This window comes from Platalea leucorodia (assembly GCF_965183815.1).
Source record: "Platalea leucorodia genome assembly, chromosome: W".
NCBI classification, from domain to species: domain Eukaryota; kingdom Metazoa; phylum Chordata; class Aves; order Pelecaniformes; family Threskiornithidae; genus Platalea; species Platalea leucorodia.
The window spans coordinates 22,727,095-22,750,752 of record NC_138859.1 but is presented as its reverse complement, the minus strand read 5'-3'; the positions used below and the strand labels follow the sequence as shown (position 1 = coordinate 22,750,752).

The 23,658-nt window shown below is 41.0% G+C and overlaps 1 protein-coding gene across 2 annotated transcripts in view; it reads left to right on the top strand.

Annotated features, from left to right (window-relative positions):
• The window catches only part of LOC309601881 (growth hormone receptor-like), a 164,330-nt gene that overhangs the window by 78,650 nt on the left and 62,022 nt on the right, over nucleotides 1-23,658 (top strand). For both annotated transcript variants that reach the window (XM_082335124.1, XM_082335125.1), the window contains exon 3: nucleotides 14,999-15,078. In XM_082335124.1, the coding sequence (XP_082191250.1) occupies nucleotides 14,999-15,078 (80 nt within the window). The remainder of the gene's footprint in view (nucleotides 1-14,998; nucleotides 15,079-23,658) is intronic.

The following is a 23,658-nucleotide window of genomic DNA, read 5'->3' as shown; positions in this document are numbered from 1 at the left end:
ACTTCCAGGAAGGACCACAGTATTCCAGTCCTTAGGAAATGCTGTTACTTACACAGCGCATGTCATATTTGATTCCATATTAACGTGACATTACCAAGGAGAGTTCAAACTCTTTGCATTTAAGTGTGACCCTGGGTTTGGGATAGTGGATCCCCGGGTGGTAAAAATAATTTCTGTGGTGCTTTCTCACTTGGTATTTGCCACTAACTAGACGTAAAGAACATGTTGGCACAGGGAACAGGGACTAACTTACTCCAAGGATAACGTGATCATAGGGGAGGGGAAATTATGCTGACTAGATATCTTGAAAATTACATGTCTGTAATTTATATTACCTATACCAAGTTAGTTTTAGATTAAGAATTGGACATGTGATAACTGTCCCCATGTAGATCGATTAATGGCTGATCCTTTATATATTTACCTTTTAATACGTTTGGCAATACCAGCCCTAGACTCAGTCATCTGGAGGCAAGTTTACTGCTCAGCTCTTCTGTGAAATTGAGACATTTAATGCATTATGCACTGTGGGAAATGTTCATCTGCACATTTTCTAGACTAAGTGTTCTACTCTGAATGAGGTTTTTGTTTATCCTAAATGAATGTGTTGCATTCTTTCCTTAAAAATTCTACTACTTTGTAGTAGAACCTAAGAGAAGTCAGTCTCGTCATGCTTATTGTGAACATGGTTGCTTACACAGGATTCAAGTGTGATTGGTAAGTGTCATACATTTTAGGAGCAGCAGATATCATTAATGATTTCTTAAAAAAAAAAAAAAGACCTTTTTTATATGGTAAGGTTTTTCTAAAAATGGAAGCCTTTTATCTCTCCAAAAATAAAGTTCCCAGTGATATTGAACTTATTCAGTGTAAGAACCACAAAAAGGAACAGTCATACTCTTTGCCTTCTACGCTGACAGTTTCCACACATGGTCACAGGGGTGAGACTGAAAAGACTGCAGTTTAGTCCTCAGGGCCCAGTGTTGAGTGGGATGATGACTGATACACTGATTAAAGGGGAGAGAGCCAGTTGCTAAGACTTTTGCTGACAGGCTCCTGTGCAAGCAGCCTTGCTCCCTATTTCAGTATAAAAATGGGTGTTGAGGCAAGACTGCTGGTCAGGCTTTAGAGATCGGTATCGTGCTAGATCAGGAGGGCCCCCAGCAGGGTTTTACAAAACTCTCTGTGGCTACAGTGCAATGTCCTCCCCTTTAGTCTGCTCGTTTTTATTGTACTGTGTGTCTAATATAAGTCCTGAGATCTAGATTGGTATGGGATTTATTTTTGTGAATAGCCCTCACAAAATCAGTATGAGTCTGAGCAATACTTGTGATAGTGGTGGGTGAAGGCTCAGGCTCTCAGGTGTTCCTCAGGGCAGATATCTTGTGAATTTTGTCTGTAAACATCTATTTCTTCATGGTCCTGCGTAAAATAACAATAACAGGAAAAATGTGAATGCACTAGTCTGTTTTAATAAAAACCAGTTGAATCTGCTCCAAAGTTTCACTTTCTTAATAAGATAGTTGGCAACGTGATGGAGTTCCTGCAGGGGAGGGAGTTCTAACATCAGTGGAAGCAGACGCGTTCTCCGCAGCCAGACAGCTGGCCTTGCACTGAGCAGCTCTGTTTGTAGTGTACATTGCAGAGTATCCCTTTTGAAGTCAATCAATTCAGAGTTCATGTGTTTTATCTGTGATACCTAAAAACAAAGGTTACAATGTAGAACTGTGATTGTATTAGTCTCTGACATTTTAGGAGTGGTAAATGTGGAGGAAGAGGTTTACATCCACCATGCTCTCTTATAGTTACCATAGCCAAAGAGCGTGGTTCATTTCTATTGTTTGTAAAATAGAGCTATACTTATTAAGAAAGTTTTGCTAGTTGCTTGAGAGTTTCAGATGAGCTGGTCTTTCTCTTAATTGCGATTCTTTCTCTCTTAATGCAAATTATTAGTTTGTTATTTGTTTTTGGTTTTGGTTTTTTTTTTTTTTTTATCCACTACAGCTTTATTTGTGATGCTAAGATGGCTGGCAATAAATTCACAAGACTCTTTAATGTTCTGTGGTAGGTAAAACATTGGACAGGGTTGCAGTCCATGCCTTACTCTGCTGCTGGGCTGTGGTGTAAATGCAGGCAAACCGCTCTTCTTCCCGGTGTCTCCGTTTCCCCATCTGTAAAATGGATAATGCCACCGACCCCCACTGCAGACTGCTTCAGGATTTGCTGATGGAAAACATTGTCTGACAGCATTAAAAGACCTTTTTAGAAATAAATTTGGCAAATTATGTTTAAAATTAGTATGGCTGTTTCTATTGCTTATTTTGCAGGCACTTCTTAATTTCTTCATCGGTAGGGTTTTCTCAGGGGAAATGTTGGGCATTGGGACTGACTGAGCTCTTTCAGGTTCCAGTGTGAATTTCTAATTGCAACCTGGCATCTCCCTTTACCTTGCTTATTCCAGAATATAGTCTTCCTTGTAGTGCTATGCTAGCTGCAGGTGTTCACTTAGAAGATTAACTGGGAGATATTAATGTTCACTAAACTAGTAACTGTTAAATAGGTCACTAACTCTAGAGATTACCAGGCATGGCTGTTCAATTTATTCCCCTTAAAAGTCAGGCTGGCTTGATAACCCACTGTGCAATCCATTTGTCTCCACTTCCTTAATAATCACTCTCTCATCTCCAACTCACTCTCCAAGCCTGTTCTGGATCCTGTGTCACATATCCTCTGACCTCTCCAATGGGGGGGAAAAAGGCTTTCCCCAAGGCTTCCCGTACTTCTTTATCATCAGATCTTTTGTCTTCTACCTTGCGCTCACCTGCCTCATGGGGTGGAACCTCCCCCTCTCATGGGGATACAAATAATCAGCTGAATACCAGTAAAGTTAAACCTTCGTATTTCAGCAAAGCGCAAATATACATGTGTGCATATGTGTGAATTCAGTGTATACAAGCACATGTACACAAATCAAAACCCACTTCTGTTCCTTCCTTGTGAAGAATTGTTTCAGGACCTGTGATAATTGAAATGGCTAAAATAATGCCACGATATGATTCAAAATGTGATCTGGAAGAAAAGTTGCTTGAAGGCCTTAAAAAAAAAAAAAAAAGTAGTGTACCCAGTATATACATTACATTGACTTTGAATAAATTCAGGTAGTGAAATGAGATGATTTTTCTCTCTGTATTTGGAAATACTGGACACTCTAACCATGGAAGAATCTCTGATTAAAACAATAACAGCATACATCTATGGCTCTTGGCTTAAAAGGTGTCATTGACAGCTGTATCATAAAAATGTGTATCAGAAGTGATTGGTTCAGTTTATAGGTTCTAGAGATCCTGTTTGGACGGTATCTAAAAATGCTGATGTGTTTTTAAACCACTTTGGTAAGTGTGGACATAGTCTGTTTTTGTATGTGAGATGCTTCATCAAAACATACTTTAAGCTTAAAAGTTTGATATTTTAATTTCCAGATCTTACCAATGCAAGTGGAGGGAGAAGTTAACTGACTTTTTATAGTTTTATGAAAGGTTTGAACAGAAATCAACATTTCTTAACAAGTTATTACTTAGCTCATGAAAACTTGCTTTGGCAGTGCTGCATGTAAAAATACTGAATAATCTTCTCCCCATGCTGGTATCATTCAGTACCTCTTTCAACTTTGTGCTGATTTACACAATTAAGGATCTAGCTCAAAATCTTTGTACATGGCTATACAAAGTGTTTTATGCGGTTGTTGAATGCAGTAAGCTACTTTTTTGGTAGATACACACAGCTTTCATTCAGATTTGTACAGACTTAAGGCACAAATCAGCAGAGAATAGGGCCAGGGGACAATACTGGTATGATCTTACAGAGGATACATGGAAAGCAGTTGCAATCATATTGTTTCTCATTAACAGAGAACTTCTTAAACAGAGAATTTTACTTGAAATTATTTTGAAAAACAATTGTGTTGAATAGATGCACTCATATGCTAACTCTACATCAGTTTAAACCAGACAGCTTCAATCTGTAAATTACAGATGCAAATTAAATCAATATAAATCATATCTTAAACTGATATGAACTTCAGGAAATACAAAACGGCACCAATTTAAAATGCACTGTTTAAGCTATACCTTCTGTCAAGCTGATTAATCTTTGTATGTTGACCAAGTGATAGTAAATATGTGAGTATTCTGAGTCATGAGTGGCCATCCAGAAATCCTGCTCCAGTCCTTTGTCTGTCATTTACCAATTTTCACTTAATCCAGTATTTAAATTAATGACTTCCTAAATGCCATACAGGTTTTGTTGTGTAGTCTTTAATCTGATTAGCAGCACATGAATAATTTAGCATGTGATTAAACCATGTAAGTCATTTGTCCCATAGTAATGAACTGTTAAATAGTTCCATTAGTCTAGGATAAATATCAGGGTCTTGAACTTAAATTTTACAGCTTCTTGAAGATGTTTGCCCTGGAAGAAAAAGTTTTTTATATAAATACTATTCATAAATGAAACCCCTGCTCCCCCTGATTTCCTGAAATTACTCTTTGAGGTCTGGAAGGCAGGTTTGCGTTCAAAGTGATTAGAAGAAATTGAGGATGCTTTGTTCATAAATGCTTGGCTATAACCAAACCCTGTTTCACCTGAGGTCAGCAGGAGCTTCATCATTTGTAGTAACTTCTCTTGCAGCAGCCATCTCTGTCCATGATCAAGTGATCATGTTACAGAAAAGCTCAAGAGATCAGATGCAGATTTATTTATGTGTGCTGAAACCTAATTGACGATACTTGCCCAAGTACTAGGTAGTATGCTTTTTAATTCATGTGATATGCAGATACTAGCACACAGGAGAAGGCTTCCAAAGAAAATGCCAACTAGAGCAGTAGAATTGGCCTGCTGTACAGTGGCGATCCAGTAGCACATATAAGAAGCTTCTTTAATATCAAGCATGTGAATAATCCTGTTTTTCCTCTGTTCCAGCCTAAACTCTCAGTAATGTCACATAGGTTGCTTTCCACCACGATTCCTGTGCTTCATCATTTCTTCATCATTTCTGTGAGATGCTAAGTGCTTTGGCTGTGCTAGGGGAATTATTTAGCCATGTTCTCATGTTAAATACATAACCTTGCCTGCTTAAAGTCTTTAACTGCTTTGCTGGATTGGGGTCACACTGCTGAGTCCTGATGGGATTTAAACTTTAGTGCTAGCAAGACACTGAAGAGCTACGTTTTTTTCTTTTTCTTTTTACACTAACACAGAAATGTTTTACAGCACTGGGAATATCATATAATCTCTATGTAAAGTGTGAATAATTATCTCAGTGAAATGTTTTTCTTCGGGTAAAAAAACCTTTTTTTTAGTAGATATTACTAGGGGCTGGGTTCTAGATACAGACTCAAACATTGCTTTTTCCTTTCTTATCATGATATTTGACATTAAATTGATGCATTATACTTCTTTAAACAAACTGGAATATACTTTTTCTCATACAGAGAAATTCTCTCACTTTCCTTTGCAGTTTATTGTACAAATAACAAATAAAGAGGTGAATTTTGTCTTTTCAATAACTGTTATCTAAATAATTTAAAAAAAAACACCATAAAAAAAGCCTAGGAAAAATTACCACTGTGGTTGAGAAAAGTGTTTATAGCCTGAAAGAATTACCACTGTCATAAACAGGCCTGGATCCTGTATTGCATTTGTGTGGCAAGGTTTGGGGGGGGGCTACAGGGATGGCTTCTGTGAAAAGCTGCTAGAAGCTTCCCCTATGTCCAATAGAGCCAATGCCAGCCAGCTCCAAGACGGACCTACCACTGGCCAAGGCCAAGCCAATCAGCAATGGTGGTAGCGCCTCTGGGATAACATATTTGAGAAAGGGAAAAAAAACCTACTGTGCAAAAACAGCAGCCGGAGAGAGGAGTGAGAATATGTGAGAGGAACAACTCTGCAGACACCAAGGTCAGTGAAGAAGGAGGGGGAGGAGGTGCTCCAGGCGCTGGAGCAGAGATTCCCCTGCAGCCTGTGGAGAAGACCATGGTGAGGCAGGCTGTCCCCTTGCAGCCCATGGAGGTCCACGGTGGAGCAGATATCCACTTGGAGCCTGTGGAGGACCCCACACCAGAGCAGATGGATGCGCCCAAAGGAGGCTGTGATCCCATGGGAAGCCCACGCACTGGAGCAGGCTCCTGGCAGGACCTGTGGACTTGTGGAGAGAGAGGAGCCCATGCTGGAGCAGGTGTGCTGGCAGGACTTGTGATGCCATGGGGGACCCACGCTGGAGCAGTCTGTTCCTGAAGGACTGCACCCTGTGGAAAGGACTCGTGCTGGAGCAATTCACAAAGAACTGCAGCCCGTGGGAAGGACTCACGATGGAGAAGTTTGTGGAGGACTGTCTGCCGTGGGAGGGACCCCACGCTGGAGCAGGGGAAGAGTGTGAGGAGTCCTCCCCCTGAGGAGGAAGGAGCAGCAAAGAAAACATGTGATGAACTGACCGCAACCCCCATTTCCCATCCCCCTGCGCCGCTGGGGGAGGAGGTAGAGAACTCGGGAGTGAAGTTAAGCCCGGGAAGAAGGGAGGGTTGGGGGGAAGGTGTTTTAAGATTTAGTTTTTATTTTCTCATTACCCTACTCTGGTTTGATTGGTAATAAATTAAATTAATTTTCCCCAAGTTGAGTCTGTTCTTGCCTGTGATGGTAATTGGTGAGTGATCTCTCCCTGTCCTTATCTCGACCCACGAGCCTTTTGATATATTTTCTCTCCCCTGTCCAGCTGAGGAGGGGAGTGATAGAGCAGCTTTGGTGGGCCTCTGGCATCCAGCCAGGGTCAACCCAGCAAATGCAGGACAACCGAGGGATCAGGCCCAGCCAGCATGGGTTTATGAAAGGGAGATCCTGCTTCACTAACCTGATCTCCTTCTATGACAAGGTAACCCGCTTAGTGGATGAGGGGAAGGCTGTGGATGTTGTCTACTTGGACTTTAGTAAGGCCTTTGACACTGTCTCCCACAGCATTCTCCTGGAGAAGCTGGCTGCTCACGGCTTGGATAAGTGCACTCTGCTCTGGGTTAAAAACTGGCTGGACGGCCGAGCGCAGAGAGTGGTGGTGAATGGAGTCAAATCCAGTTGGTGGCCGGTCACAAGTGGTGTTCCCCAGGGCTCAGTACTAGGGCCAGTCCTGTTCAATATCTTTATCAATGATCTGGATGAGGGGATTGAGTGCACCCTCAGGAAGTTTGCAGATGACACCAAGTTGGGGGGAAGTGTTGATCTGCTGGAGGGTAGGAAGGCCCTGCAGAGGGACCTGGACAGGCTGCATCGATGGGCCGAGGCCAACTGCATGAGATTCAACAAGGCTAAGTGCCGGGTCCTGCACTTGGGTCACAACAACCCCATGCAATGCTACAGGCTGGGGGAGGAGTGGCTGGAGAGCTGCCTGGCAGAAAAGGACCTGGGGGTGTTGGTTGACAGCCGCCTGAACATGAGCCAGCAGGGTGCCCAGGTGGCCAAGAAGGCCAATGGCATCCTGGCTTGTATCAGGAATAGTGTGGCCAGCAGGACCAGGGAGGTGATAGTGCCCCTGTATTGGGCACTGGTGAGGCCGCACCTCGAGTACTGTGTTCAGTTTTGGGCCCCTCACTGCAAGAAGGACATTGAGGTGCTGGAGTGTGTCCAAAGAAGGGCAACGAAGTTGGTGAAGGGTCTAGAGACCAAGTCTTATGAGGAGCGGCTGAGGGAGCTGGGGTTTTTTAGTCTGGAGCAGAGGAGGCTGAGGGGAGACCTTATTGCTCTCTACAACTCCCTGAAAGGAGGTTGTAGAGAGGTGGGGGTCAGTCTCTTCTCCCTAGTAACAAGTGATAGGATGAGAGGAAATGGCCTCAAGCTGCACCAGGGGAAGTTTAGATTGGGTATTAGGAAGAACTTCTTCACTGAAAGGGTGGTCAAGCATTGGAACAGGCTGCCCAGGGAAGTGGTTGAGTCTCCATCCCTGGAGGTATTTAAAGAACGGATAGATAGGGTGCTCGAAGACATGGTATAGATGGACTTGGCAGTGATAGGTTAACGGTTGTACTCGATGATCTTAAGGGTCTTTTCCAACCTTGACGATTCTATGATTCTATGATTCTATGATCTTTAATGATACAAGTACATGTAAAGCTGAGTATCAACTCAACAATTCACATCTGTATGATAGCAGCTGAATGTTGCAATTTCTTTCAGCTGAGATGCATCTATTTGCTGCTTTGATGTCTTTTGGGAGTTGAAAAGGCAAACAAAGCAATTAAGTCTTTTCCAAGTTCAAAATTTTCTATCTATGTGGTAGACAGAAACTTAAGACTATAACTTTAGTTCTCTTTTAGAAATTGTCTTCTGATGGAGATGATCTACTAGTTTTATAGTTAAGATTCTCCCTGTATATGCCTGGTTTATTAGGTTACTGTTGTAAAAGCATGACAGATTTTATTGTAAATGAAGAATTGATACACCATATGCCACAGCCATCCTTGGACTTCCTAGCCCAGTTCTTGGAGTATGACTTTATAGCTGGATTAATCTGGAACAGCTTTCAGTACAAGCCCAGAGCAATGTCCAAACTCCGGATTCACTGAAGGGCTCTTTAACCACATCTAAGAACTGACAACCATTTGGCCTGTTACCAGTTTAAATCAGAGTAATTAGCTGACACATCTATCCATGGGAAAAAGAAATCAGCTGTGGTAAAAGTGTTGAAGGTGCCTATTACAACTGAAATATAAGTAAATTTGGTGTTAAAAAGAAGCTATTCCAAAATGAAAAGTTTGTTTCAGGACAAAAAAATCAGTTTTTCTAAATCTGAAATGAGCAATTATTTTAATAGTTTCCCTTTCCAATTTTAATACTTAAAACTATTATAAATTATTTAGTTTACATAGAGCTCTAATTAGTAATATAAAATTGCCTCTGTTCCATAGTTTTAGTTTGTCATAAAGATATACCTTTTAATAATCCCCAAATTTGCATTAAAGCATGCATAATAATTGCAGCTTTATGCCAGAGTCCTTCATTCTTTTCCAGCGGTACTGTCTTTTTGTTGTTGGGTTGGGTTTTTTTTTGTGGGTGGTGGTTTTTTGTTTTGTTTTTTTTTTTCCAGAAATGTGCCCTTTATGAGATTTTTTTTTTAAATTTGCAATACATAATTTCAGCTTCTGTGGTATTATTCCTTGTTCTTTTCATATCCCAGATTACCACACACACTAGGTGAATGGTGTGTTATATCAACTGAGACAATTTATTTCTGTTTCTTAACATGGCTGAGTATATAGCACTGACAAGGGTTCTATAAAAACAAACATTCATCCAAGTGCTGCTGATGGCTCAATCAAGCTGTAATATCAGCAAGCAAGGAAAGAAGTCTTTAGGTCCGTGGCAGTTTTCATCTGCAGAATGACTCTGTCCTGTTGGCATTCAGGGGAATGAGGGTAAGCAGGCAAAGTGCTATGCATGATCAGCCAAACCGGTGTGAATGTTTTTACACAAGCACAGAAAGATTTCCTCTTGGTGTCACTAATCTTGCTGTGAGATAGCTTGTAAGGAATATCGGCACTGTGAAAAATAAAGGCCTTTTCCCCCAGAAAAGTTCTGCTAGGGCATGTACATATGTATTTGGTAGTTGCATAAATATGGTTCAGCACAGCTCGAGATCCAGGAGTTAGTTACATTCCCTTCTCAGCACTCGTTCTTACTTGGTGGTGGAAGTATTGGTATGTATATTGGTGTGTATTCATCTGTATTGCAAGTTCTTGTGCCCTTGCCTGTTTGTGATCTGATGGAATGATGAAACATAGCAATGTACAGAAAAGCTCCTTAGGTTAATCCTTTGCTCATTAATTTTGTGGTTTGGTTTGCAGCAGAGAGGCCACCTTTTGTTCTAGACTAGCTGCACGTGTGCTGCTTTGGCAAGCAAAGCTAAACTGGAGGAGGTTACAGGGGAAAAACTTTGTCGTATTTGGAGTACAGTGAGTTAACGGAGACGGCAAAAGCAGAAATCCCTTCTTAGGTGCAGTTTAATGTAGTGTAATCTCCTCTTTCCTTCAGGTCCTTGTCCTTTCAGGTTCAGGAGCTATCTAAATGTAGAAATCTCATTTCAAATAACAGTTTTGTTTATAAGCAAAATTCCTTATGGTTTACTCTGAGTGTTAACATTGTTACCTTACCAGAGTAGATGCAAACCACTCAGTATGCTGTAACTAAACAATTTCTTTTCTCAGGGATTTTCTTAGCCCAGTTTCCCCTGTTTATGCTGACTATGTTCACGTCCCACTGGAGAGATGTCATGTTTAAAATCACTTGTGATTGATCTTACTCCAACATTGCTATAGAAAAGGGCCAGGAACTTTTTTTATCCTTTTTATTACTCCTGGCTCCCTTTCTGTACTGAAGCAATTAGCCTGAACTGACCTCTAGCCAAATGTTCCTGTGGTCAAGTTTCAGCTGCCTTGAGGACAGTCAGCTGCTGTATTTTTTTTCTGGTTTTAGCTCTCTGTTCTTGCAAACTGCTGGAGTTGGGTAAGATATATAAGCTATTATTCCTTAGAATAGTGTGTATTACAGACACTATTTTTTTTTTCCTGTTAAATAACAGGGACTTTATTAGTGGCATTTGTCTTTCATACACATACAGGGGTAGGTGTTAGGAGGTAGATATTACTAGATTGTAAAAGGTCAGTTTTGTCCTAAATCCGATAGAGAAGCAGTCTCTTGCTAGGTTAACGTTACAGCCTCTGAACAATACTGTTCTTGTTGGCAGCGAGCTTGCAAGAGTGTTTTAGAGGAACAACAGTGGGTGGTTACAAAACAGATTTGTGAGAATTTTTTGCAAGGCAGTAGTTGTCTGATGGTGGGGCAGAAGGCACTTCAGAGGACTCTTCTCTCAGAAATTTTGTTCTGTACCACCAAAAGTGGTATTGTGATGGGGCAGCTCCTGCTTTGCACCAGATTTTCTCCCACAAGACCAGAGCCATGGTGGTGTAGCTCCCTTGGCCTCCAATACTTCTAGAAGTGGTAGTCTTACCTGCAGCTCAGCAGAGCTTTTGGTATATGTGCTGGACACAGAGAGGTCATGTAGTCCCTGGTGCTTCAAACCTCTTGCAGAGTTCCTTTTGCCTGGGAGAGACCTTGAGTACAAGCCGTGTCCCAAGGGCTCTGGGTTTGAGCTCCAAGGAGGGTAGCACAACTTGCTGTTTCCAGAGGCTATTCTACAAAGGGTGGAGCATGGCCCAACCATAATTTCTGTATTTTCAAATGAGAGCATTCACCATTTTTGAGCTCAGTCCTGTCCGTATTGGGCATGTTCAGAGTACACCTGTTGGATTTTTCTCCCACATGCAACTTGTCTGGATGGATAACTCATTAGAGGATCCCATTTGGATTTAGGCAGAGCAGAGACACTCTATTGCTTTGCCTTGCCAAGATAGTGGCATTTGTGAGAATCCACAGAAGAAGCATCGTTTGTTTCTATATTGCATTTTACTAGCAAAAACTAAGGGATTAAGCTGCGATTTTGGTCACCTTTAGGGTTTATGAACCTAAATTAATCCCATGCCCCGTTTCAGACAGCTAGATGTTTTAGTCAAGGACTGTGGCTAAGCAGGAACTGTCACAGTAATTATAGAATTGCTCTTAAACAAGTGGTAGCTGCTGCTGCTGGAGGGGTGGCTGTGTCCTCCCCTCCACCCTGGCTGCTCACTCCCATGCCTGTGCTGCCCCGGCTCTGCTCCCAGGGTGCATCTTTGTGGAGTCCTGATAAACCCAGTCAGCAGACAGACTTGTTGTTACAATAAATGTTTACAGATTCATTTTAACTGGAACAGTTTCCTGATGGAGTTCACTGTGTGCAGGTATGTAAACAAGTCTGCCAGCGCAAGAGGAAGAGCAGTACTGGAATGGGATTGTTTTTATCTGCAGCAGCAAGACCTTATTGAAGTTCAACATGATTGTTGACCTCTGGGATGTATTTCCAGGCTCCTGGGTTGGTGCTCTGGCTGTCAAACCACTCTTCCTTGGACAAAGCTGAGATGGCTGCTAGTCACAGCACAGGGATGGAAGGGATAGCCATGCTGTGATGGCTGCACATGGGGACTGATCCCGGTCCAACCACAGAGTTGTTTGGTGCGGTTATGAAAATTGGAACTCTGTTCACAGATGTGCTCTGAATGACTGATTCTGTTGATGACATTTGTTCTCACAGGAGAACTCCTGTGAGGGTTTGGGTTTTTCTTGTAGCTGTCATTAGGCAGGAAGAAGTAGGAAAGTCTGGAGAAGAGTGGTGGGAAAATCAGCAGAGGCTGGTGAACACAGAACAGGGATGCATGAATATGGAGGCAGCATGGGATGTCTGGGTATTGCGACAGGGAGAGAGCAGGAGGGTTGTAAATAAAGTGACATCGTGCTCAGGCCTGTGAAAGAAAACAAAACTTTAGGGAGAAAGTGGAAGGGCTGAAGGGGAGGGGGGACTGTTCAACAGGGTAGAAATAGTGTAAGAGGAGAGGAATTGGCAAATACAGAGAAGCATTTTGTAAAAGATTTATTTATTAATAAGAGACAATAAGAATCCTTTAAACAAGAATACAGATGGAGCAGGGGAACAATTGAGCTAGCTAAAAACATAGATGTGTTCAGATGAACCTCATGCTGTGCCAGTGTAGCTCCTCTCTGAGAGTAGGAGGATTGTTGGCCTGTAATTGCTTTATGAACTTTTTCCCTACCCTGTGCATTCCAGCAGCTGCAGCCTTCCACTACTCCTGGGTCCTGCTTCCCAGGCTGCCTCACTCTCACACTGGCCCCAAGTCCTTGCTAACGTGCATCCAGCCTCACCATACGGTTTCATTCCTCCCTGTTCACTTGAGAACAGGGGAGTCACTTTTTGAAAGACCCATGTCTGTTTGGCCAGGGGAAAGCCCTGCCTGGCGCTTGGCAGGTCCCCAGAGCTCCCCCAGCTCTTCTCTCCGTGCAGCCAGTCACACCTGTAGTGCCCTTCCTGCTGCCCTGTGCCCGCTCAAACTGGCCTCAGGGTGCGCGGGCATTGCGGCGGCACAGGTGCCATGGGGAGTGTCTCCTGGCTTGCCTTTGCAGGTCTAGGTTAGACTCTACTAGCCTAGAGCAGTTGGAATAAATTCCTCCTGTACTGAGCCTGAAACTTGAGAATTATTGAGCAGTTGTGTTAATGAGGATGGGAGAAATACCTTTTGATTTTCAAGTTTTGTATTAAACAGCATGAATGAGAAACCTGGAGTTGGTAATAATTATGTTTTTTCTGCAGTGTGAGTCAGTCTGTTCTCTTGGGGTAAGAAAATTAAGGAAGGAATTGTCTTTTAAATTCAATGTTAACATAATTTTACATACTCGGTGTGCTTGTGTTTTACAGTTTCTGACTAAATTCAAACTTTGCTAACTCTACTAGGAGACTATTTGTTGGTACCCAGATTTGACAGAATTGGTTGTGTTAATCAGTAACACCCACTTAGATATTATCACTCATTAGTGGGCTTGGTTGTTTGGACACTACTGATTTATTCTCCTGTTAAATGAAAAAAGAAAATGTCTAATTGAAAATTCTCCAGTGTGCAATAAAGGTTTGTCATACCAATTTATGGTCAAATGTAAAAGTGGAGCTATTACTCTCTGCTGCCTCACTGAGCTGGGGTGTCAGTATATCTTGGCAATTTCATGCCACAGAACAAGAAGCCGATGCTTGACCATTGTTTCAGTGTTCATGTTCATTTTGGTGTTGTAGCTTTGCTTTTGAAGGCCTCTAGTAATCTCTGTGCTCCATTGACATGGTTGTAAACCATCAGGTTGTAATCCATGGTATGTATGTTTTCGCCCTACTACATATGGACACCTCATGAGCTTTTGGGGGCATGGTACAATTTTGTGCAGAAGGCTGCGCTGCCCGCAAGTCCAGCATAGCCCAGCTTCTGCCCTTCCCTGTTGTTATCAGATACTGGTGATAACGGCGTGAGAAAAGTAGTGTCCCTCAGGATCGTGTGATGGGGTTGTAGGATATGTGTGTGTGGCGCAGATGAATTAGGGAGGAGGAGGAGCGTGCTTTCTGGGGAGGTTGTAAAGGCTTGTTGGGTTATGCTTGGGTTGTAAAGGCTTGTATGCTTGGAGGTTGTGTGGCTTCTGTGGATGTGCTCAGGTCCATCAGAAGGTGCCTTCTCAGAATTTACATGGGTAGAAGTTTCCAACGTGAGACAGCCTCCATGGCAGCACCTGAAGAGCAGCATGGCAGAGCAGGGGCACCAAGGCATGTGCTCAGGGTTGTGCAGGATGCCGGTAGGAAACAGACCAGAGAATTAGACCAGGTTACTCTCATTCTTGCTGCCTCACAGCTACTGCTGCGCTCTCAGCTCCTGGAGTGCTGCTTGCCGCTGGTAGTGGCAGTAGGTACTAAGCCGGTGTTTCTCTGCTAACAGCCATTTGACTTTCTAGTGTGGGAGCTGGCTTATTAGACTGCATCACTCCTCTCATTTTTACTGCATGTAGTCCTACATCTAGGAAGCGTTATATCTGGCCTGCAAAGATGAACACAGCTTCAGAGGAGCATGAGATGGAAAGGGGATCATCATCTCTTTGTTCCCTGAAAGAGATACTGTTCTTCTCCTACTTTCACATTTAACCTAGGCTACTCATTGGGATCCATCCCCCAAAGGCTGCTGTGAAGGGAGTGTGGTTACACCCTAGAAGCAAGCTAGAGATTGACAATACTGATTTTTTTTCCCCCTCTATATTAAATGAACTAGAGACCCATAAGCTAGTTCTCTTAAAAGATAGTATTTACTATCTGTCCTAGACTGCAAGATGATGTATGACTTTATGAGGCAATAAACCGTAAACTAAATACATTTCTGATTTAAATCCAATCAGAAATTCAATAAAACTAGCTAATAGTTTAAATGTCATGTAATATTAGTTAGTAATATCAGTTTATAAAGAAACTCTCTTATGTCTTTTATTATTACAGAATTAGAGGTATGGATCTTCGGCATCTGCTGTTTACTTTGGCACTGGTCTGTGCAAATGACTCACTTTCTGCAAGTGATGGTAAGTTTTATGATACCTTTCTGTGCCTTTGGTGTGTGTGTATATATATATAGCTTTATATAAAGAGTATTTTTATATTATATGTGTCAGGACTATGCATGTTCCTTGATTGCAGTAACCTGGGTAAATTATGTGAAATGTGAAAAATATGTCAGTTAATCTAAAGATGGATGAGATTCAGAGAACGTGTTGCAGAATGAAGGTGAATTTCATAGCATTAGGTGTGTGATGTGTAAACAGGCTGGATCAATGTTGGTGTTAGATATCTGGATTTTCTTTGCTCGGGTACTGAAGTTATGAAAGAATTGTATGGGGTTAATTTTTTATAGAAACTTTTTTTTTCCCCTTAACAAGTCTTTTTAGTATAATCATATGTTAAATGTAGAGCTATTTGGAAGTATGGAGGAAGCATTTTAAGACTGTATGTGTTGGGTCTGAGGGCAATATGAACAAGTTTCATAAGAAATACACTTAGAAATTCTTGAGTAGAGGTTATAAAAGGGATTTGAAAAGAACATGTAGCCTCAACCAGCCAGGCCAGTAGAAGCCTTTTTAGTTAGGAGAAGCTCTGAATGCACATCCTGTGGTGTTCATGATTCAACAGATCTGCCCAGGGTTCACATCCACTGAACGTACCTCTGGCTTTCCACAGTTCTTCTCCTTCCCATCCTTATTCACCTCAATTCTTCCATCTTCTAAATTAAATGCAGGGCTGGAAAGTACTCGCTCCAGCTGAGCTTTCTCTGATGCTTTTTCTTGTTGCAACCAGCAATGATTTAGAACCATTTCTGTATCACCCAGAGGCCTGCTTTGCCTCTGGCTGGTCCTTTGGGACTGGTGTTTTACTCATTTAGAACAAAAAAATCCCATTAACTTCAGTGGGAGTTTTATGTTGTGTCAGACTGATCTGCTTATGCTGGTTATGATCTGCTCCTGTAAGCAAATACAAATTAACCTAGTCTGCTCTGTCTTGTTCTGGCCTTTGGAGAGAGCAATAACAGTTTTCCATAATTACTAATTTTATACGAATGTGTCGCTGCTTCTCCCAGAGCTACAGAGCAGCTGCAGAAGGGTGGCTCCGTAAGCAGGTGCCCCTCCTGACCTCCTAGCCAAAATCAGTGTTAGTAGAAAAGTTGGAGGGCAGTTTGAGGAGTAATTTTTGAAAAAGTGGGGTAAAAACAGCTTCCACAACAAACTGTAAATAAACTGTTAAAATTTTCAATGAAAATTTCTCACATCTCTCAATTTCTTTTTTTTCCTTTAGCTCCATACTTAGGTGTTACTGAATGCAAATTACATACCTATAAAGTTGCAAGCCATGTTTCATTAGCCTTTCTAGTGTTAGTTTTAGAATATGGTACTAAACCAAAGGGCTATGGCATAGTTGCCTGTAGTCATAACTGTCCTACAGTTTAAAGGTATTATCATCCTCCTTTGCCCTGATACAGTTCTGCATTTTCTTGGAGTTGCATACTTAAAATTTCTAGATATCCATATTTGCAGAAGCGCTAGAGAGATATAAGTGGTATTACTTTGTTGTTAATGGAGACATTAAGCTGAAATAAGATATAATTGGAACTCAAATGATCAGTTTTCAGAGAATTCTTCCATAAAGTTAATTTTATTTATTAAAAAAGGGTTTTAGATAGGGAAAACACCGGTTTCTGTTTATTTACTTCTACGTATGTGGCTCAGTCTCTTATCCTCTGTGTTATCAGACACCAGCTCATCTATAAGATTCTCTTCTCCCCTGCTAGTTAAGGCATTTTCTTTAACATTTACCAAATTTGGTTTGAGTTCCTAATGTAGCTGAATGTTGAAGGCAATGAATTAATCAAGTTTTCACTTTTGTTCCCTACTTTCATTTCCTACTTGCAGCAATACTTTCATTCTGCTACCTACATGTCCCATGGGAAATCATAGAATCATAGAATCATAGAATCATAGAATCGTCAAGGTTGGAAAAGACCCTTAAGATCATCGAGTCCAACCGTTAACCTAACACTGCCAAGTCCACCACTAAACCATGTCCCTAAGCACCACATCTACACGTCTTTTAAATACCTCCAGGGATGGAGACTCAACCACTTCCCTGGGCAGCCTGTTCCAATGCTTGACCACCCTTTTGGTGAAGAAGTTTTTCCTAATATCTAACCTAAACCTCCCCTGGTGCAACTTGAGGCCGTTTCCTCTCGTCCTATCGCTTGTTACTAGGGAGAAGAGACCGACCCCCACCTCGCTGCAACCTCCTTTCAGGTAGTTGTAGAGAGCAATGAATGTGCCTATTTAAGAAGTGTGTAGTGAAGTGTTTATTTTCATATTACAATTGGGCTGAAACAATGTGGGGCCTTTATTTAATGTATTTTGAATCCTTCTCTGTCTTCTGATTTGGTTAAAAGAAGACGAATTTTCTGATAGGCATTTGCAGAATAAAGCTCATTTTTTTCCCCTTTGTGTACCAGTCTCTTTAGTTAGACCTATGAACTGAAATAAAATTTGCAAATTCCTCCTTGGTTCTGCTGAAATGTGGAAAGTCAGTATTTCACAGTGAAATATGATACATGTACCAGCTTCTATTCATTGCCTCTTGCAGAATGGTCAGTAGAACAAAAACTAATGTGTCCTGACTTGTCCTTCCCCCCCAGTGTCTGCATTTTACAGTACATACATTCATTCAGTGGACAAAAATAATCCCTGCTCAGATGCAGTCTACTGAACCAATTGATTTCTTTCTTGAGGTTTAAGAGCACATGAGGATTTTTTGATCCTTGGCAGATGAGGTATGGTCCAGATGTCCTAAGTTCAGTAAAAATCTGTGTTATAAATAAAACTTAACCACAACATCACCTTTTGTCTATACTGGTGACTTTTTCTATACTGATGAAATAGTAACTTCCACGAGCTTACCTTCAGAATCAAAAAATGAAGAACATTTTAATTGTGTTCTTGTGCTTAAATCCAAGACACAATACTAAATACGTATGTCCTGATTCGCTGCATTATTACAGAATTGTGTGTGAAGGGAACAAAGCTTTGTTGTCCCAAAAATACATTTCTAACCATTAAACTGCTTCTAATGCTGTAACATTTATTCTGAGTAGGGGAAATGTTCAGTTGAGAAAGTCAGATAAGGAAATATATCTCAAATATTCCTGTTCAACTTATAACAGCATGAGAGAACATCCATTTGTCATTCTTGCATGATTTAGGACAGAGTATTAGATGAGATCTGTTTATTAGCTGGGTTTTTTTCTTTTTTTTTCCCCCATGTGAATATGCTTGTATCTGCAAAAGTTCTCATGAGCATCCAGCCCCTCTCTCAAGTCATTACTAGGTGATGAATCCTGACAATCTTAGAGAGTTCTGCCCAGCACAGTCTTGCTGAGGTCTTCCTATAAACTTAATTAGATGTGCTCCATACCTGTACCATATCTGATACATTGCCCGAAGGACTGGATCTGTGATGTCACAGTTCCCTAACAAATCCAGTTCAGTAATTGTATTTTTTATGGCAGCAGGTTAAAAAAATTACATGTAGTTGCTAATCTTACACCAAAGCACATTACTGAGGCAGTGTAATATTGACCTGTACATGGAAGGATCCATGGAAGAACTGCACGCTTTTACATCTTGAAAGTAAAGCTTATGTTCAGCCTTACAAGAGCCCATGCTTTGAGCTGGCTCTGTGCAGTGGGGTCGGATCAACCCTTGGCACACAATGAAATCCCATACGTGTTTCCTCCTGGCAGGAGAGGGTGTGAGGCCAGCAGTTGGCCAGAAAACTGCACAGCATTCGAGACCAGATATTGGACATTTAGTCACCCATTTGCTGTCTCCAGGCTGGTGCCAAGTTCTGCTGGAGGCTTTCCGTTGATTTAGCTAGCTTTTATGCTCTCCTTCTGCTAAGAGCTTGGCTTGTCAGCTCCTTAAACTGAGGCTGTGGCTGGAGTGAAGTGACAGGGGTGCCCACCATCTCTGAGATCGCGATGTTAAATGTGACCAAGTATGTCTGCTGCATCAGGTCTTCATGTGTAAGTCAGAGCGGAGCAGGTTTGGGACTTGCAGCCTATTGCCAGCTGGACGCTGACCCGCACGCTGTCTGTGTCCTTGAGGTGCTGTACGACAGAAAGGGCAGAGGTAGAAAGAAAGTGTAAAGGCCACAATAATGGAAAGGTAATTTCTAATAGGTGTGTAATTACCATAGGTAAATGGGTCTTGTGCCCTAGGGATTTGAAAACATAAGACACGTTTTCACAGATAATGAAGACATTTTTTGTTAAGTCAGTAGAACTTAGGCGCCTAAGAATTTAGGTTGCTTTGAAGATGGGGAATTGTGTGATTTTGAAAATTTAGTTTAATTTAGTTAATTTAGTTAATTAGGTACATGAACAAGAGACAGTACTGCTTCATGAGTAGATCACCTAATTCTGTGCAATAATAATCATGGTTCAAGAAAAAAATAAGAGCTTATATTCATGTACACATACACAATTTGTGTTTGAGATATTTACATTAATGCAATTACAGTGTTTCAAATACATATCCAGCATACACCTAGCTATTTTGGTTTACTATACCTGCTGACATCAGAAGTGGTTGAGGGGAATTGCTCCAGACACAGGTTGCAAAATGTTTAGGAAGCAAAATAAGTTTTGTCTGCTTGTTCCTTCTCTACAACTGATGAGTGTAGGTCACATAAGGACATAGAGGAATAAACTGGGAATTAGTCCCAGTTAATAAAACAATACATAAGCTCAATCAGTTCCAAAACTAATTTCTTCCCAGTGAAAAGAAGTGGGAAATGTCTTTTATCATTTTTGATACTAGATCAAAGTTTATTCCAGAATATTACAGCTATGCTATTTCATCTTCTGAAGCAGGTTTAGAGATGCATTCATATTTAATGATAGCACAATAAAATATTTTTGAGTGAACTGTTTTTGTACAATGATAATTTTAGGAGATACAAGCCTGAATTTATTGTTCTTTTTATCTAATCTGATTTTAGAAATGTATTTATTTTTTTGCATCACAACTGTTGTTTTAATTATTGTATGAAGCTGTTATGCTCAAATGCTCTATTATTTTCCTCATTTTTATATAAGAAGTGGGATTAATTATTTTCCCTTCTGAGACATATCAAATCTAATTTTTACTTCCATCAAAACGTCCTTTTGTTATGCTGTTGTCTCCTCACTTATTGTACCTGGATGCTTTGCATGCGTTCCACATCCAGATTAAACCATTTAAGTTTAGGTGTACACTGGGTGTCAAAGCTCCCAATTATAGAGCTAGGGATTGTATCTGTAACCCATGTATAGGGCTTTAGTATCATTAAAGACACCCCTGGGCACCTGAGACATCTGCATGGGACTCACAGAGATGACACAGGACCTGCAGGACATCTGCATCCTTCTGGAATGGCCAGAAGCTTAAAGAGCTTTATAAAAAACTTAAGGTCAGGCATCTCAAATGTCCCTGAACATCTGTTTTCAGGCAACTAAATCAACTCCATCAGCTCTTGTTTGTTCCAGGGACTGTATTGACTAGCTCTCCATTGACTTCATGGGAGCTTGGACACCTAAGGATGAGACTCATCCATGTATGAATCATATGGATATCCTCTAGGTACCCAAAAAATCTGCATGAGACTTGTAGATAGAGCATATGACCTATAGGAGATCCGTGCCTTTTGAAGCAGAGGCTAGAAGGCAGGCAGAATACCCTAGGCAGTCTGAGATAGTTACAGATGTTTAGGTGACTGGATTTTGCCCTACCTTGCATAAAGAGAGCTAAATATAGGTGTCTTCATTTTGAACTGAGTCTCACCCTTATAGTTGCCTTGTTTGGGTATGCATAATTCTGCGTGCTTTCTACTGGGTAGTGTCATAGTTGCTCAGCCTCACGCTGTAGGTCTTCTATTGCCAGCCAAGGTGAGGGGTCTTCTTACTGGATTGTCAGGATAACAGTTGGGTTCTTGCTGTCACCATGAAATTAAGTAGCAGACAGCTATTGTCTAAAGGCATGGATTTGACGTTTGTGACACACAGAGGAATTCTTAGTCTAAGTATAAGGTGCCTTTGAATTGCAGCATATTCTCTGCTGAGAAAGGGAAATTTGTCCATCTGTTCATGGAGTTAGGAGGTACCAGGGACTTTGTTGCCTGGCTTGAAATATTCAGAAAAAAATATCAATAGCTGTGTGGTGTTTTGGCTGAAAACACATTTTCTGATTTAGGCAAACTCAAATTTTATAGATTGCAGTCAGTGCAGTGACAAGCCGTTTCTCATACATGAAGGGTATTTATTTCTAATTACTTTTTTTGATGATCAGGAAGACTAGATGTATTTGCATATATAACGATCCTAGTCTTGTTAGGAAGTGACAAAAGATAATGAGAAAGGGCAGAATCTTTCCTTAGCTTAAGCTGCAAACTCTCTTGCCTCCTCTTGGTAAATAATAGTACCATAATATAGTTGGTAGTCATTTGTTCATTGTGGTCATTTTCTCTTAATTCTTATAGCTGGTGTGTCTTTGCTAAGGCCTTCTCTGTGTTACCTACTTTCTCAGTTATATGCAGCTGTAGAAGTATGGAACACAAGCCAAAGCAGAGTTGGCAGTAAAACTTGAAAAGTTTAAAATCGCGATCAGCTTAGTGCATCCTGTTTTACGTGGACAGGGGCAGAACTGTCAAGAATGCGGATTTAAAACTTTTACCTGCAGACAAAGCCTTTAGAATAGTTGCCTTATTTCCAGAAGTTTAAGTATCTCTGAGCAAGAAGAATGTTCCATTATGTAGTAGAAATTGCTATAGAGCCATTCCAGGAGCCAGGATTGGAAAGCTTGGCACAGGGAAGCATAAGTTATACCACTCTGATCTGGCTAAGCCATTTCAGCTGGAGGGAAGATTCAGTTTGGCAGAGAGCAAAGTAGTATTTCCATCATCACTTTCCATTGTGATTAGGCACAGCTTTGATGGCTAGTAGAAAAATTTGAGGGAAGGCCTTGAGTCTGTGCACTTTTGAGTTACTTTTACTGCTTTTGCTTCCTATCCAGTAGTATATATTTCAGATAAGCCATTTATCTGGGCCGATGTGACAGTATCTATGCTCTCACATTGAGAAGAAAGGATTTCACCTTGTCTTTCTTCTGTGTTGGGAGCATACATGATATTTTAACAGGAAGGGATTTGGGATTTCGAAGAGTGGAGGGCACATGCTGGAAATGAATTGTAGACAGGCCCTTATTTTGTAAGAAAACACAGAAAATAAAAACATAGTGCTGAAATTTTCAGGTATAGTAGCCTTAAATTATGCCCCTAAAAATCCGTACTTAGGCTTGTAACTGAGTAGTAGATCCAATGGTTCAAATGCTAACCTGGATTGCAAGAAACTTGTCTCCTTTGTCCTTTCCTCCAAACCACATCTGTGACTCCAGCATTTACTGAAGAGTTTCAAGCCTTTGGATATCTTCACTCACAAGGCTGCCAAAAACACTTCATGAACAATCAGCTTCAGTCAGATGCCCTGCAAAATAACGTACATGCCACAGTTTTCCCATCCAGTTCCCTCTGTTATCTTTAACGTTCCTGCTATTGTGTAGATTTTTTTCATTGCTCCTTAGTTGCTGTCATATTTTCTTCTCTTTTAAACACAAACTCACCAATTTGCTGTCCTCTGATGGCTGGGTTTTGAGGTCATTTGCAAAAATTAGCCACACCTCTGTAGTTAGTCAGGAGCAGTCAGTCATTCTGCCTCTCAGCTGCAAGGCTTGTAATCCCAATGTACATCTTTGCTCTCCCAAGCAGACCCATAGACTGCAGCCAAGCTGCCAACACACACACTGGTCCTCCTGTGAACCAGAATTGTTCCTTCTTTACCAGGGATGATCTGTACCCAAAACTGCTGGCTCACAGTAGCCACTTGTGGCTTGCTTTTGGAGGAGAAGCAGTGAGGCTAGTTTGACACATGAACTTTTGCTCACACATGTAATTAAGTCCATGTATTTAAGGAGGAAGATCAGATGATGGAGATGATGCAAAAACGTGCACAGCAGTTTGTTACCACTATCTAAGAAGCTAACAAGTCAGAAAATTCCTAGTTACAGTTTTTACTTTAACTTCTGTTTTGATATTTTAAATGTAGTTCTATATTTCATGTGAATTATTTAAACAGTTTGTACTACACTAGCCAAATGAACTCAGTTAATAAAGTGACTGTGCATCAGGGGAAGGAAAAGTAGCTCAAGCAAATAAACACTAATCCATATTATAAAAGCATATTGCATGAGTTATAATGAATCATTCCATGCAATGGAGTACATGCAGAGCAAATTGCTTTCAGTACCACCCATCTGTAAGAGGAAAAAGAAATCGTTGTTACTGCACATTCATAGCATACAATGAAATGACCATGGGAAGGGGTGACATTTTTTCATGAATTTAAACAATGATACAGTTATCATTGTGCAGTAACTTGCACTGCCTGATTTAAGATAAAAGGGATTTTTAGAACTAAGAGACTGTCTGCAATGTTGCACCTTTTCTTTCATAGAATCATAGAATCGTTAAGGTTGGAAAAG